Below are 18,088 nucleotides of genomic sequence, written 5' to 3'. Positions count from 1 at the left end.
AAAGAGACGGTGGGGGAGAGAACTCACAGAATTCACATGAGTGCTCTCCAGAGATGCTACAATTCGGTAACCTTGGCAACCCAGTGGGAGACTGCAGGAAAATTGGAGCCCACACTGAGGGTAGCACAGATTCCCTGTGTGGTCCTTGGGAAAGAGCTTCCGATCTCTGGCTCCTGTGGGTATATCATTCGCCTGCTAACCACCTCCAGTTCCGTTCAGCTGTGCGGAATAACGTCCCTTTTGAATAAAAAAAAAAAAAAAAGAGAGTTACCACGCCTAACCTGGGAGTGTCACCTTTGGCACACTCTAAACCCTGAGAACCAAACAGAGCTCTCAGGCCACACCCATCTCAAACCTCTAAGGCTCCATCAAAAACAGACAGTCCACTTAATCTAGAGTCATAGTATAACAAGAAAAAACACCACAGTGAAGAAACCAAAGAATATCTCCAATATGCCAAACAACAAACGCAAAAACTGAGGTAACAAGAACAAGGAAGACACTATGACACCCCCAAATGGAAAAGACACCCAATTCAAGATTATGAAAATGATGAGATAGAAGAAATGCAAGAAGCAGATCTCAAAAAATTGATAAGAACACTAAGAAGTTCTCAAAAACAAATTCTTGAACTACAGAAATCCTTGACAGGATAGAAAATCTCTCTCATGAAAACTAAATATTAAGGAGGAATCAAAATGAAATGAAACAACTAGTAGAACATGAAACTGTTATAGTGATGAGAAATCATAATGAAATGAAGAACTCAATAGATCAAATGACAAACACATTAGAGAGCCTTAAAAACAGAATGGGTGAAGCAGAAGAGAGAATATTGGACTTAGAAGACAGAGCACAGGAAAGTATACAAAGAAAAGAAGAGGAAATTAGAAATCTAAAAAATATTTTTGGGAATCTACAGGATACTATTAAAAAACCCAACATTCGGGTTCTAGGAGTTCCTGAAGGCATGGAGAGGGAGAAAGGATTAGAAGGCCTTTTTAGTGAGATACTAGCAGAAAATTTCCCAGGTTTGGTGAAGGACAGAGACATCCTAGTACAGGAAGCTCATAGAACCCCTAGTAAACATGACCAAAAGAGATCCTCACCACGTCACGTCATAATCAAACTCACCACAGTGAAACATAAAGAAGAGATCCTAAAATGTACAAGAGAGAAACGTTAGATTACACTCAGAGGATCTCCAATTAGACTCACAGCTGACTTCTCATCAGAAACCCTACAAGCTAGGAGAGAATGGCGAGATATAGCCCAGGTACTAAGAGAGAAAAACTGCCAGCCCAGAATATTATATCCTGCAAAGCTCTCATTTGTGAATGAAGGTGAAATAAAGACCTTTCACAGCAAACAGACATTGAAAGAATTTGTCGCCACTCGTCCAGCCCTGCAAAAGATGCTTAAAGATGTGTTACACACAGAAACACGTCATCAACATGAAAGAAGGTAAAGGAAGGAAACCTTACAGCAAAAGATCACAGGAAACTCAAAGCATATATTAGAAAATATCTTTGGCAAATGGTAGGGCAAAGTTATTACTTATCGATAGTCACATTGAACGTTAATGGCCTGAACTGTCCAGTTAAGACACCGATTGGCTGACTGGGTTAAGGAACAAACCCATCTATTTGCTGCTTACAAGAAACACATCTTTCTAACAAAGATGCATACAGACTGAAAGTGAAAGGCTGGAAAAAGATATACCATGCCAACAGAAATGAAAAAAGAGCAGGAGTAGCCATCTTAATATCGGATAACATAAATTTTACCACACAAACTGTTAGGAGAGACAAAGAGGGGCACTATATAATGATTAAGGGATCCATTCAACAGGAAGATATAACGATTATCAATGTATATGCACCTAATTACAGGGCACCGGTTTATTTAAAAGGCTTGTTAAGGGACTTAAAGGGAGACTTAGACCCCAATACAATAGTTCTGGGGGACTTCAATACTCCACTCTCGGAGATAGACAGATCAACAGGACCGAAGATCAACAAGGAGACAGAAGATTTAAATGACACTATAGCCCAAATGGACCTAACAGATATCTACAGAACTTTTCATCCTACACAGAAAGCATTTATATTCTTCTCAGCAGTACATGGAACCTTCTCTAGGATTGACCACATACTAGGCCATAAAGCAAGTCTCAGCAAATTCAAAAGAATTAGAATCATACCATGCAGCTTCTCAGACCACAAAGGAATGAAATTGGAAATTAGCAATTCAGGAATCCCTAGAGCATGTGCAAACACATGGAGACTGAACAACATGCCCCTGAATGAACAATGGGTCATAGAAGAAATTAAAAGAGAAATCAAAAATTTTATGGAAGTAAATGAGGATAACAGCACATCATACCAAAACCTATGGGATACAGCAAAAGCAGCAGTGTTAAGAGGAAAGTTTATATCAATAGGTGCCTACATCAAGATATTGGAAAGGCACCAAATAGATGAGCTTTCAGTTCATCTCAAGGTTCTAGAAAATCGGCAGCAAACCAAACCCAAAGCTAGTAGAAGAGAAATAATTAAAATCAGAGAAGAAATCAACAGGATTGAATAAAAAAAATTGCAAAAAATCAGCCAAGTGAAGAGCTGGTTTTTTGAAAAAATGAATAAAATTACCACACCATTGGCCCAACTAACTAAAAAAAGAAAAGACCCAAATCAATACGATCAGAGATGAAAATGGAAACGTAACAACAGATACCACAGAAATAAAAAGAATCATCAGAAATTACTACAAAGACTTGTATGCCAGCAAATAGGGAAATCTATCAGAAATGGATAGATTCCTGGACACATACAACCTACCTAAATTGAACCAGGAAGACATAGAAAACCTAAACATACCCATAACTGAGACAAATTGAAACAGTAATAAAGGCCCTCCCAACAAAGAAAAGCCCAGGACCAGATGGATTCACTGCTGAGTTCTACCAGACATTTAAAGAAGAACTAACTCCAATTCTTCTCAAACTATTCAGAACAGTCGAAAAAGAGAGAATCCTCCCAAATTCTTTCTATGAAGCCAGCATCACCTTAATTCCTAAACTGGAAAAAGATGTAGCATTGAAAGAGAATTACAGACCAATATCCCTGATGAACATAGATGCAAAAATCCTCAATAAAATTTTGGCTAATAGAATGCAGCAACACATCAGAAAGATCATCCACCCAGACCAAGTGGGATTTATCCCTGGTATACAGGGATGGTTCAATGTTTGCAAAACAATCAACGTGATACACTACATTAACAGACTGCAGAAGAAAAACCATATGATTCTCTCAATAGACGCAGAGAAAGCATTTGATAAAATACAACACCCTTTCATGATGAAAACCCTAAGCAAACTGGGTATAGAAGGAACATTCCTCAATACAATCAAAGCAATTTATGAAAAACCCACGGCCAGTATCCTGTTGAATGGGGAAAAGTTGGAAGCATTTCCACTGAGATCTGGTACCAGACAGGGATGCCCACTCTCACCACTGCTATTCATATAGTTCTGGAAGTCTTAGCCAGAGCTATTAGGCAAGAAAAAGAAATTAAAGGGATACAAATTGGGAAGGAATAACTCAAACTATCCCTCTTTGCAAATGATATGATTCTTTATTTAGGGGATCCAAAGAACTCTACTAAGAGACTGCTGGAACTCATCGAAGAGTTTGGCAAAGTAGCAGGATATAAAATCGATGCACAAAAATCAACAGCCTTTCTATACACAGGCAGTGCCACGGCTGAGGAAGAACTTCTAAGATCAATCCCATTCACAATAGCTACAAAAACAATCAAATACCTTGGAATAAACTTAACCAAGGATGTTAAAGATCTCTACGATGAAAACTACAAAACCTTAAAGAAAGAAATAGAAGAGGATACCAAAAAATGGAGAAATCTTCCATGCTCATGGATTGGAAGAATCAATATCATCAAAATGTCCATTCTCCCAAAAGCAATATACAGATGCAATGCAATACCAATCAAAATTCCAAAGAGATTCTTCTCAGATCTGCAGAAGATGATGCTGAAATTCATATGGAGACACAGGAGACCTCGAATAGCTAAAGCAATCTTGTACAACAAAAACAAAGCCGGAGGCATCACAATACCAGATTTCAGGACATACTACAGGGCAATAGTTATCAAAACAGAATGGTACTGGTACAGAAACAGATGGATAGACCAATGGAACAGAATAGAAACACCAGAAATCAATCCAAACATCTACAGCCAACTTATATTTGATCAAGGATCCAAAACCAATCCCTGGAATAAGGACAGTCTATTTAATAAATGGTGCTGGGGAAACTGGATTTCCATGTGCAGAATCGTGAAGCAAGATCCCTACCTTTCACCTTACACAAAAATTCACTCAACATGGATTAAAGACTTAAATCTACGACCCGACACCATCAAATTATTAGAGAGCATTGGAGAAACCCTGCAAGATATAGGTACTGGCAAAGACTTCTTGGAAAAGACCCCAGAAGCACAGGCAGTCAAAGCAAAAATTAACAATTGAGATTGCATCAAATTGAGAAGTTTCTGTACCTCAAAAGAAACAGTCAGGAAAGTGAGTAGGCAACCGACAGAATGGGAAAAAATATTTGCAAACTATGCAACAGATAAAGGGTTGATAACTGGAATCTACAAAGAAATCAAGAAACTCCACAACAACAAAACAAACAACCCACTCAAGAGATGGGCCAAGGACTGTTTCAAAATAAAAGCTTGCCCTACTTGATAGAACAGTTAAGCTGTCCTTGTAATGGCTTAGGGGTAGATAAATAGGCTAGTGAAGAGAACAGGGAGTCCCAAACAGACTCGCACATAAATAGAAATGCACCTGTGTTTCATTGTGCCACATTATAAGACATTGTGACTGAAGTAGGGAATTGGGCAATTGATCAATCAGTCTGGGACAACGGGTTATCCACATAAAAAGATAAAACAAATTGGAGTCTTTACATCTTACAAAAAATTCCAGGTGTATTAAAGACATAATATGAAACACAAAACCTAATTGTTTATAATATATCTGACTTCCCTTGGGGGGTGGGGAGGGATTTCTCAAATGAAATGCCAAAGACATTAACCACAAAGAAAAAGATTGGCTACATTAAAATTAACTGTAGTTCATCAGAAGATAGCATAATAAACATGCTAAGATGGGGCTTAGAGTGGTCAAAGATATTTGAAATTCACATGATTAGTGAATAGTGTCTAGAATATACTGCATTAAAAATGTTTCTGAAGAAAAATGGCAAACTAAGTTACAAATGGCACACGACGTAACAGGAAATTGGTGAAGAAGAAATTTGAGAAGTTGTTCAATCTCCCAAATAATCAGGGAAGTGCATAAAGCAATACCGGGTTATGGTCTTATCTGGTTGGCACAAGTTAAAAATGCTTATGAATGTTGGTGGGAAAGTGAGGGTGGTATACTCAGCTGGTGGAAATGTATTGAGTATAACCATTTTGGAAAAGCATTTTAGGGGCTGGTCCAGCAAGTAGAGTCATTGTCTGCAGTGCCAGCATCTCACGTGGGCACCAGGTTGAGTCCTGGCTGCTCCACTTCTTATCCAGCTCCCTGCTAATGTGCCTGGGAAAGCAGTGAAAGATGGCCCAAGTGCTTGCCTCTGCACCCATGCGGGAGACCTGGATGAATTTCCTAGCTCCTGGCTTGAACCCGGACCAGCTCTGGCTGTTATGGCCAGATTTTCTCTCTCTCTCTCCCCCATCTCTCCCATCATCGTTCCCATCATCTCTCCTATCTCTCTCTGCAAGTCTGACTTTGAAATAAATAAATAAGATCTTTTTTAAAAAAATCTGAGAGGTAGAGTTACAGAGGGAGAAACAGAGAAAGGTCCTCCATCCACTGGTTCACTCCCCTAAAGGCCACAAAAGCCAGAGCTGGACCAATCTGAAACCAGCAGTCAGGGGCTTCTTCCAGATCTCCCTTGTGGGTGCAGGAGCCCAAGCACTTGGGCCATCTACTGATGCTTTCCCAGGCCATAGCAGAGAGCTGGATTGGAAGAGGAACAGCCGGGATACACCCATATAGGATGCTGAAGCCACAGACGGCCCCAATAAATACACTGTACACCACAGCGCTGGCCCCAATAAATAAATCTCTTAAGAAAGAATTTGGTGTTTTATAAGGTTGAAGATGTAATACCCTTTAGCCCAGAACTCTCTAGATGTGAACCTGAGGATTCCTTACCCATGTATTTACACAAAGTGATATGTACAAGAATGTTCATTGCAGTACCACAGAATTGGAAATGCCAAATGTCTGTCAATGAATTGATGAATAAGCTCTAAACACCCATTTGGCGAGGATGTCAGGCAGTGAAAACGAAAGAACTGGGTCACTGAGTCAGGTCAGCTTTTCTCAATGGGAGTGAATTTCTTCAGTTACAGTATTCATATTTAACTTTTAAGGGTTTCAACAGCAAACAATTTTAATGAGAATCCCATGGAGGAATGAGAAAATTCTGGGGATTTTCATGAAGAAAGCATTTTGTGCTTAAACTTTTTTTTTTAAGGAATCTTTTAAGGTGTATAAATTCATGCATTTTGTAAATACAACTTTAGGCACACAGTGATAGTGATTCTTCCCACCCTTCCACCCTTCTTCCTCTCTCTCCTATTCCTATTCTTATTTTTTTCTAAGATCTGATTAACTCTATAGTAGGTAAAGAGTTCAACAAATAGTATGAAAAAAACAACTGTCCCTCAATGGTTTTTTTGACGTTTCTTTTGATTTCTTCTATGATCCACTGTTCATTCAGGAGTATGTTGTTCAATCTCCATGTGTTGCATATGTTCTAGAGATTCTCAAGTTGTTGATCTCCTGCTTCATTCCATTGTGGTCAGAGAAAATATATGGTATGATTTCAGTTCCTTCGAATTTGCTGATACTTGTTTTATGGCCTATCCTGTGGTCTATCCTAGAGAAAGTTCCACGAACTGGTGAGAAGAATGTGTATTCTGCAACTGTAGGATGAAAAGTTCTATAGATATCCGTTAGGTCCATTTGGTCTATAGTGTCGATTAACTTGTTTTTCCTTGCTGATTTTCTGTCTGGTTGATCTGTTCATTGCTGAAAGTGTGGTATTGAATTCCCTCATTACTATTGTATTGGAGGCGATGTCTCTCTTTAGATCAATTAACATTTCTTTTAAATATCCAGGTGCCCTGTAATTAGGTGCATAAACCTAATTACTTTATAATAGTCACGTCTTTCTGTTGAATTGATCCCTTAATCAGTACATAGTGCCCTTCTTTGTCTCTTTTAACAGTTTTTGTGTTAGTCTTTTTTGCCTGACACTAGGATAGCTACACCAACTCTTTTTTGGTTTCTGTTGGCATGGAATGTCTTTTTCCATCCTTTCACTTTCAGTCTGTGTGTATCTTTATTGGTGAGATGTGTTTCTTGTAGATAGCAAATAGATGGGTTTTGTTCTTTAATCCATTCAGCCAGTCAGTATTTTTTTTTTTTTAGATGATTTACCTTTTTTTTTTTTTTTTCAAAGATTTATCTATTTGAAAGTCGGAGTTAAACAGAGAGAAGGAGAGGGAGAGAGAGAGAGATCGATCCTCCATCCACTGGTTCACTTGCCAACTGGCTGCAATGGCTGGAACTGCATCGATCTGAAACCAGTAGCCAGGAGCTTCCTCTGGGTCTCCTCTGGGGCCCAAGGACTTGGGCCATCTTCTGCTGCCATCCCAGGCTGTAGCAGAGGGCTGGATCAGAAGTGGAGCAGCCAGGACTTGAACCGGTGCCCATATGGGATGTCGGTGCTGCACGTGGCACCTTTACCTGCCATGCTACAGCGCTGGCCCTGCACAGTGTTTTTACAGCCCACAGTCAGGATCACCCAGCCTCTATCATTTCTCCCAGCTGGACTGAGGCATCTCCTCTTGGCTGGTTGCTGGGTGTGTGGACACAATTTTGCACAGCTTTATGTATGTCCAAAATGGCTCCTGCCTTCTCTTGGCTAGTTACAGGACACTGGTTCCTGGTGTTGGGGAGAAAGAAATGTGCCCCCCTTTTCCCCTTCTAGGTTGGCAGGTACACTGTCCCCAGCAGGACTCCAAGCTGTACTCAGGATTTTCCCACAGCTTTATCTCCACTGGCTTGGGCCGCTGCAATCTGGTCTCACCTCACTCCAAAGCTGGTGCTGAGGCTCTCGGCTGCTGGGGTCCTGAGTTGTGTGCGTCCACACCTTCCATGTAGGTCCACAGTGTCCCTCTAATTTGTGTGGAGTTTCCTCTGCTGTTTTCTTCCTAACTCTTCCCTGAGATTGCATTCTCTCCACGTTTTTAACTATATCCCGCTAGACTAAAGCAGTAAGTTCCCTCCCTGTTCTACCTTCTTGGTGCCTCTCTCAAAGGTTTTTTTAAAAAACAATTAAAATAGTATCATTTAACTTTGACTTTTTCTATCTGTAACACAAATTATCTTAAATTCCGCTGAATTAACCTTTGAAGTAACCGGCTCCTACCACAAGAGGACAGCATTTGGATGGAAATATCTCTTCCAATGGCATATAGTGGGGGGAAAATGAGATCAAAATAATAAAATAAAATAAAATGATAATCATTGAAAAATAAAACAAAAACACCAAATAAAAAAAAAATGAACTTTTTGTGTTTAGATATATTGAGATTGTTTTCCTAAATGAAATGGAATCTGGTCATTGACATTCAGCTGTCTTAGTCAATGTAGATTCTAAGTTGTTGTTCCAGAAAATGGTGTCTGTAGTAATGTGCCAGGATGTTTGATTTTCATTAGTTTTCAGCAGCTTAGCAGCCCCCTGCTGTAGCAGTCGTGGAGACTGATCTTGACTTGGAGGTGTTTTTCTCCCCAAGCTTTCTCCAATGTCTGTTTTTGTCAGTTTAGGAAAAAAGTGACACATCTACATCAGGCTGAAATACTAAGCTATGATTATTTCATGAGGTTTTGTGACCTTCCCTCTAGCGTATATTTCTTTTCTACCTCTAAAAGGAAAATGAATCACTTTGCCCTCAAGCCTGGAAGAGATCCCCGTCACTTGGTTCTGGTTGGACTTTCCACTACTCTGTTTCTTGACCCAACTCCAATTTTTTCCCATCCACTTCATAGAAACAAACAAAAAGTAGTGAAGAGTTTCCTGTTTTGAAGTTAGCACCATGCATACATTAAATTGTCAGTTTTGATGGTAACACTTTATACAGTGGGAGTGAAAGACAGTATTTGATTCAACCATCTTCCTCACATTGGCTAGCAAACTGCTTGGTACTTGGATGTTTTCCTTAATCAAAATAAACCTGATTGCATTTCCCAGTTGAAAGTCCTCATAGCTTTCAAGACCTTAATGAAGGAACTCTATATTTAAAATTGCTAATGATCTGGCCCTGTTTAACCCTTCAGTTTTAAATATGTATGTTTATATCTTCATATTAATTAATCCTATTCTAATACATAATATATCATGACATTTCATACTTTATATTCATTATCTCATTTATTCTTTTTGAGATGTTCTTTGCAAATGAGGAAACCAAAAGAGCTCTCACATAAAAAATCTTTATGGAACTGGGATTTGAACTTTGGAGCATGTGGCTCCAAAGTCCTAACCATGCCTTACACCCCTTCTTTCCTCTTATCACAACCACATCCTCACTAGGCAGCCTGCACTACTCTCAGCTCCTTTTATGCCTGATAACTTATTTTTATTAGAGACATTATCTCTTTTTTTTTTTTTCAATTTTTATTTGATAGGCAGAGTTAGACAGTGAGAGAGAGGGAGAGAGAAAGGTCTTCCTTCCGTTGGTTCAGTCCCCAAATGGCTGCTACAGCCGGCGCTGTGCTGATCCGAAGCCAGAAGCCAGGTGCTTCCTCCTGGTCTCCCATGCAGGTGCAGGGCCCAAGCACTTGGGCCGGTGCTGCAGGTGGAGGATTAACCAAGTGAGCCATTGCGCCGGCCCCATGCCTGATAACTTTTGCATATAGTTTTGCTGCTTCCTGGAATGCCCTTGTCTTCTCCTCTGGTCAAATTCTTCTTGGATTTATGACAGCTTAGTCGTCACCTGCTGTGGCTCTCCCTCCTGGATTGTTGTTGCTCTCCCTCCTGTGGTTGTTGCCCCTTCTCTGAGTCACAGTGCTGGGATCTTTTTCTGACAATGTGTGTATGGAGGGGGCAGAGGATTGAGGAAGTAATTTGTGGAAGAACCGTTGCTCTGTGTAAGGTGGAAGTATATTTTTACCTTAAACCCAATGAGGAAGTGACTTGCTTCCAAAGGAAGCAAGGTAAGTCAGTCTCTCTCCACCCCCCCCCCCCCCATCCTCTTTGACCCAGACAAGGTTTACTGGGTCTTTTGCTTGAGCATATGGGAAACAGCATTTTGTGGGAAGAGGTTGTGCTGGCTAACCCAATGAGGAGGGCTGAATGGCTGCTTTTATGGGCTAAGGTGGTGGGGCAGTTCCCCCTTGGCACAGGGCCCTTCAGTCTGCACCCTGTCCACAGTCCTGGCTTGTCTACCTTAGCACATGGCATTTCAGTCTGCATGTGGCTTGGTGTTCTGAGTAGATGCTATTTGTTATTTTTCACAGGACACTGAAAATAGTGGTGCTGCCCACTAGTGCCACCACAAGAAGACCAGTTATCGCTTACAATGGGCTATTCTGGGGATACATGCAGGTTGGGGAAAGTTCTTACCTAACAGGGCAGTAGGGGGTCTTTGTGTGCTTGGTTTGGACCTGGTGATGGACACATGTAAGGGACAGAAGGGCTTCATTTTGTGAGTCCTGTTTGTGTTAGTGGATGCTCCAGGTGGCCTGGAAATCAGGCTACAGACTCCACACCGCCCCCGCACAGCATGCACCTGCAGTCAGACCATCTCCTTTGTATCCTTGCTGGTGAGATGTGTTTCTTGTAGGGCGCAAACAGATAGGTTTTGGTTTCTAATTCATTCAGCCAGTCTGTATCTTTTTTTTCTTTCTTCTTCTTCTTCTTTTTTTTTTTTTTGACAGGCAGAGTTAGAGAGAGAGAGAGAGACATGGAGAGAAAGGTCTTCCTTTTTCCGTTGGTTCACCCCCCAAGTGGCCGCTATGGACGGCATATTGCGGCTGGCACGCTGCGCCGATCTGAAGCCAGGAGCCAGGTGCTTCCTCCTGGTCTCCCATGCGGGTGCAGGGCCCAAGGACCTGGGCCATCCTCCACTGCACTCCCAGGCCACAGCAGAGAGCTGGCCTGGAAGAGGGGCAACTGGGATAGAATCCGGCGCCCTGACCGGGACTAGAACCTGGGGTGCTGGCGCCGCAGGCGGAGTATTAGCCTAGTGAGCCGCGGTGCCGGCCCACAGTCTGCATCTTTTAACTGGAGAGTTGAGGCCCTTTACATTCAAAGTGACTATTGATATGTAACTTGGCCCTGGCATTTTTCCATAAATATTCCTATTGTTTACTTTGGATTTCCTTTGTACTTTTACTGGGAGATTTTCTACCTTCACCTTCATTCATAGTGATGACCATGTTTCTGTGTGTAGCACATCCTTAAGCATCTTTTGTAAAGTTGGACAAGTAGTGAGTGACAAATTTTTTCAATTTGTTATGAAAAGTTCTTTATTTCACCTTCCTTCATAAATGAGAGCTCTTCAGGGTATATTCTGAGTTGACAGGTTTTTTCTTGTTTCTTTTTCCCCAGAAACCTTTTATTTAGGAATACAAATTTCATACATTTCAGAATTACAACTTTAGGAACGTGGCGTTTCTTCCCACCATACCTGCCCTCCCATACACTCTCCCACCCCTCCTCCTCCTCCCTCTCCTATTCCCACTCTAACTTTTTACTAAGATCTATTTCCAATTCACTTCATGCACATATTATTAACTCTAAGTAAAGAGTTTGACATATAGTATGAAAAAAAAAATCTGTTCCTCAATAGTCGAGACAAGGGCTGTTCAAAGTCATTGGTTATCAAAAGTATCAATTTCAGTTCTACAGATTGCTTTTTAGGTATTTTATTATCACAGGTCAGGGAGAACATATGGTATTTGTCCCTTTGGGACTAGCTTATATCATTAAGAATGATGTTTTCCAGTGTCATCCATTTTGTTGTAAATGACCAGATTTTTTTGTTTACCACTGTGTAGTGTTCCATGGTGTACATATCCACTAATTTCTTTATCCAGGCAAGAGTTGATGGACATCTAGGTTGAGTCCATGTCTTAGCTATTGTGAATTGAACTGCAATAAAGATGGGGGTGCAGATAACTTTAATACGCTGATTTCATTTGCCTTGGGTAAATTCCAGGAGTGAGATGGCTGTATTGTATGTTAGGTCTATATTTGATTTCTAAGACATTTAAATATTGTCTTCCAAAGTGGCTTTACCAGTTTACATTCCCACCGACAGTGGATTAGGGTACCTTTTTCCCCACATGCTTTGTTGTTTGTTGATTGCTATATGAAAGCCATTCTAATGGGGATGAGGCGAAACCTCATTGTGGTTTTGATTTGCATTTCCCTGACAGCTACTGATCAGGAGCATTTTTTTGTGTGTCTGTTGGCCATTTGGGTTCCCTCTTTTGAAAAATGCCTTTTTAAGTCTTTTTCCCCAATTCTTCACAGGGTTGTTTGTTTTGTTGTTGTTGAGTTTCTTGATCTCTTTATATATTCTGGTTATTAATTCTTTATCAGTTACATAGTTTGCACATAATTTCTCCCATACTGTTGGTTGCCTCTTCACTTCGCTGAGTGTTTCTTTTCCAGTACAGAAGCTTCTCAATTTGATGTAATCCCATTTGTCAATTTTGGCCTTGGTTGCCTGTGCCTCTGGGGTCTTTTCTAGGAAGTCTTTCTCTATATTGATATCTTGTAGTGTTTCCCCAGTATTCTCTAATTTGATGGTACTGGGTTGTATATTTAGGTTTTTAATCCATTTTTAGTGGATTTTTGTGTAAAGTGTAAGGTAGGGGGTCTTTATTCTTCTGCAATGTGGAGATCCACTTTTCCCAGTACCATTTGTTGAAGAGACTGTCCTTGCTCCAGGAATTGATTTTGGCTACTTTGTCAAAGATAAGTTTGGTGTAGATGCATGGATTGATTTCTGGCATTTCTATTATGTTCCATTGGTCTATCCATCTGTTTTTGTGCCAGTACCAGACTGTTTTGATTATAACTGCCCTGTAGTATATCTTGAAATGTGGTATTGTGATGCCTCCGACTTTGTTGTATACAATTGTAATTGTTGTATAAGACTCCTTTAGCTGTTAGTGTCTCCTATGTTTCAATATGAGTTTCAGCATCATTTTTTTGTATATCTGAGAAGAACGTCCTTGTTATTTTGTTTGGTATTTCATTGAATTTGTAAATTGCTTTCAGTAATATGGATGTTTTGATGTTTTTGATTCTTCCAATCCATGAACATGGGAAACTTTTTTATTTTTGTATCTTCTATTTATTTAATGTTTCGTAATTCTCATTATGGAGATCTTTGACATCCTTAGTTAAATGTATTCCAAGGTATTTGATTTGTTTTGTAGCTACTGTGAATGGGATTGACCTTAGAATTCTTTCTCAGCCATGGCATTGTCTCTGTATACAAAGGCTGTTGAATTTTGTGTGTTGATTTTATATCTTGCTACTTTACCAAACTCTCCTATGAGTTCCAATAGTCTTAGTAGAGTCTTTTGGATACCCTATATATAGAATCATGTGATCTGCAAATTAGGCTTAGTTTGACTTTCTCCTTCCCAATTTGTATCCCTTTGATTTCTTTTTCTTGCCTAATGGCTCTGGCTAAAACTTCCAGGACTATATTGAATAGCAATGGCGAGAGTGGGCATCCTTGTCTGGTTCTTATTTATTTATTTATTTTTTGACAGAGTTAGACAGTGAGAGAGAGAGAAAGGTCTTCCTTCTGTTGGTTCACCCCCCAAGTAGCCGCTACAGCCAGTGTGCTGCGCCGATCCAAAGCCAGGAGCCAGGTGCTTCCTCCTGGTCTCCCATGTGGGTGCAGGGCCCAAGCACTTGAGCCATCCTCCACAGCAGAGAGCTGGACTGGAAGAGGAGCAACCGGGACGGAACCTGGCACCCCAACCGGGACTAGAACCCAGGATACCGGCGCCACAGGCGGAGGAATAGCCAAGTGAGCCGTGGCACCGGCCCCTTGTCTGGTTCTTGATCTCAGTGGGAATGCTTCCAATTTTCCCATTCAATAGGATGCTGGCTGTGGGTTTGTCATTAATTGCCTTGGTCTTGCTGTGGAATGTTCCTTCTATACCCAATTGGCTTAGTTTTCACCATGAAAGGGTGTTTTATTTTATCAAATGCTTTCTCTGCAACTATTGAGATAATCATAGGGTTTTTTTCTTAAGCAATTTGTTAATGTGGTGTATCACATTGATTGATTTACAAATGTTGAACCATCCCTGCATATCAGGGATAAATCCCACTTGGTCTGGATGGATGATCTTTCTGATGTGTTGTTGGATTCTATTGACTAGAATTTATTGAGGATTTTTGTGTCTATGTTCACTAGGGAAATTGGTCTGTAATTCTCTTTCTCTGCTGCATCTTTTTCAGGTTGAGGAATTAAGGTAATGCTGGCTTTATAGAAGGAGTTTGAGAGGGTTCCCTCATTTTCAATTGTTTTGAATAGCTTAAGAAGAATTGGAGTTAGTTCTTTAAATGGCTTCAGTGCTGAATTTTGCCAGATATCCGGTCCTGGGCTTTTCTTTGTTGGGAGGGCCTTTTACTGATTCGATTTCTGATTGGTTATGGGTCTGTTTAGGTTTTCTTTGTCTTCATAGTTCAATTTAGGTAGTTTGTATGTGTCCAGGAATCTGTTTCTCCTGGGTTTACCAGTTTGTTGGGGTATAGCTCTTTGTAGTAATTTCTGATGATTCTTTTTTATTTCTGTGGTGTCTATTACATTTTGTTTTTCATCTTTAATTTTATTGATTTGGATCTTCTCTTTTTTTTTTTTTCTGTTTGGGCCAATGTGTCAATTTTGTGTATTTTTTCCAATACACAAAATTTTTTTCATTTCTGAATGAAATGTAATGCCCTTCTTTGTGTCATTTAACAGTTTTTGTGTTAAAGTCTATTTTGACTGATATTAGGATGACTACCCCAGCTCTTTTTTGGTTTCTGTTAGCATCAAATATCTTTTTGCATACTTTCAATCTTCACATACCTTTGTTGGTTTGATGCGTTTCTTGTAGACAGCAAGTAGGTGGGTTTTGCTTTTTAATCCATTCAGCCAGTCTGTATCTTTTACTGGGGAGTTGAGGTCATTTACATTCAAATTGAATATTGATAAGTAATGACTTGGCCCTGCTGGTTTTTTTTTTTTTTTCATAAATATTACTATTGTTTACTTTGGATTTCCTTTGTACCTTTACTGGGAGATTTTCTGTCTTCACCTTCATTCATAGTGATGACCATGTTTCTGTGTGCAGCACATCCTTAAACATCTTTTTTAAGGCTGGACAAGTTGTGACAAATTCTTTCAGTTTCTGTTTGTTTTGGAAGGTCTTTATTTCACCTTCCTTCATAAATGAGAGCTTTGCAGGATACAGTATTCTGGGTTGGCAGTTTTTTTTTTTTTTTTTCTTAAGACTTGGAATATATCTTGCCATTCTCTTAGCCTGTAGGGTTTCTGATGAGAATTCAGCTGTGAGACTTCTGAAAGCAATCTGGCATTTCTATCATGTACATTTTAGAACCTTTTCTTTATGTTTTACTATGGGGAGTTTGACTATAATGTGTTGTGGTGAAGATGTTTTCTGGTCATGTGTATTATGAATTCTATGTGCTTTCTTTACTTTTTTTTTTTTTTACCAAACTATATTTACTGTGTACAGTAGGAAAGGACAACAGTTATGTACAAATTGGCGAGTAAACACAACAGAGCCAACAAACACCCCACTGAACCCGAACAGTGAAACAGGAAATGAGAACATCTTCAGCAAGATTTCAAGCAAGCCAGAGATGCGGACTCCTTCAGCTGACTATAAAAAAGGCAGAGAAGGCCACCAGCAGCGGTGGTCCTTCTAGGAGGACAAAGGCAGAACTATGAACATTTTAATTGGTACACATCCCAAAATACATTCACAGAACTGAAACCCCTACTAATGCATAAATTCAGTACGTGTTTGGAAAGCAGCATAGCACAGATCCATAGAGGTCCTCTTCCCATGGGTTAGAGGTCACCACCCTCGGAAGTGGCTCTCTACACAAGAACAAACTGGAAAGTCAGCAATACTTAACCTTACTTTTTCATATAGAGACCGTAATTGTTCATCAGAGCAAATACTAGAAGAAATCTGAGACCACAATACTATTAACAAAGGAGAAAGGTGGTAGTGACTTTCTTCTATGTTAATAAAAGGAAAAAAGCCAATTTTTGGTGTGCCAGGCTCTGCCCATGTACAAATCACTAGGTGCTAAGCTGAGCTGGGGCTGCTGGGCCTTGGACCCAAGGGGCCATACTCAACAGGGCAGAGAGCACTTGGGCCATTTTACTAAAGGACTTGTTTTTTTGTTTTTACGTTTTTGCTTTTTAAGAAGCATTCCAGATTTCCCCTTCCACATTACCAAACTTGACAAGGCTTAAATTTCCAATATCGAGCATTTCAACAACCCGTGCCTACAAGTGGTAAGTGAGGTCCTGTCTTCCACCCCCCCAACTGCGAGTTATGGACAGGATCAAGGCGAGCCTGGCACAGGGGAGCCAAGGCCCGTCCTCGAGAACCCACACTCAGGCCACAGGTTTGGGGAGCAAAGGAGGGGACAAATAAAAATGAAAAACCCCAAAAACTCATTTTACCTAAACAAAGATAACAATTCTGATTGGCCCCATTTCAGTCATGGATTCGTCCCTGCAGAGAAGAGTTTGAGCCAGAGAGGAAGTCATTTCGCTGCATGTCCTTGAGTTTCTGCAGACTCCTTTGTGACTGCATGGTCTCACTATTCAACAGCAAACGCAAGGATGGAAAACAGGCCACGCCCCTGCAAGCGGCTGGTCACACCGCCCGTCTGCTGCTGGAACACGTCGATGGTGTCCTCGTCGTCCATCTCCAGCTGCGCAGGTGTGTCCGCTTCGTTAATTGGTTGCCCATCGAACCTGAATCTAATCTGCCTCATTGACAAGCCCTGCGGCTCACAGTAGGCCTTCATCAGCTTGCTCAGCGGGGTGTGCCTCTTGATCTTGAACTGCACCACGGAGCCGTCCTGCCCGGCCACCTTCAGGTTGATGTGGTCATTCTCAGTCTTCACGCCCTCCTTGGGCTTCTCCTCGGACATGGCTGCGCACGGTCGCGGCGGCGGCAGCAGCAGCGCGAGCGGGGCAGTCGCTCTCCGGGCCGCCGCTCTCCCGCCGTGCTTTCTTTACTTGAACATCTGTTTCTTTCCCCAATTTAGGGAAGTTTTCTGTAATTGTTTCACTAAAAAGGCCTTTAATCCATTCTCTTTCCACACCTTCAGGAATTCCCAAGACCCGTATGGTGGGTTGTTTGATAGTATCCCATAAATCTCCAACACTAATTTCTTTTTTTCCTAATTTCTTCTTCTTTTATTTGGTCTGACTGTATAATTTCCAGAGGTTTGTCTTCTACATCAGATATTCTTTCTAATGCTTCACAAATTCTGTTAAGGCCTCCCACTACATTTTTTAATTTGTTATTTTGAATTCTTAATTTCCAATATTTCATTTTGATTTCTCTTTAAATTCTTTCATGTCACGTATGTATTTATTTTGTGGATTTGCTTCTAATTACTTCTAAGTAATCCTATGATCAATTTTTTAAACTGTTTCTGGCATTTCTTCAATCTCTTCATTTTCACATTTGAGCATTGAAGTTTTCTTGTGTTCTTTTGAAGGTGTTGTGTTGTCTTCCTTATTGTTTCTTGAATCACTGTGTTTCTTATGACTCTAGCTTTATGCAGTGCCTTCTCTTTCAGTGACTACCCAGAGGCATTTGTACTGAGTGTGCTCAGGGTGTGTTCAGTGTGTTTTGGGTGGGTGTGTTCAGTGTTCTAGGGTGAGAGGAGTGTCCATGGTG

General features: G+C 40.6%; 1 protein-coding gene across 1 annotated transcript; it reads right to left on the bottom strand.

Moving 5' to 3' along the window:
• Positions 1–15,869: 15,869 nt before the first annotated feature.
• LOC133766565 (small ubiquitin-related modifier 3-like) lies at positions 15,870–17,400 on the bottom strand. Its single transcript, XM_062200235.1, has one exon. It carries the CDS (start codon positions 17,328–17,330, stop codon positions 16,995–16,997), a length of 336 nt encoding a protein of 111 aa, XP_062056219.1. The 5' UTR covers positions 17,331–17,400; the 3' UTR covers positions 15,870–16,994.
• Positions 17,401–18,088: the final 688 nt, after the last annotated feature.

This window comes from Lepus europaeus, chromosome 9, assembly GCF_033115175.1.
Source record: "Lepus europaeus isolate LE1 chromosome 9, mLepTim1.pri, whole genome shotgun sequence".
In the NCBI taxonomy this organism is placed as follows: domain Eukaryota; kingdom Metazoa; phylum Chordata; class Mammalia; order Lagomorpha; family Leporidae; genus Lepus; species Lepus europaeus.
The sequence above is the reverse complement of the archived record's forward strand: the minus strand, read 5'-3'. Positions and strand labels throughout refer to the sequence as shown.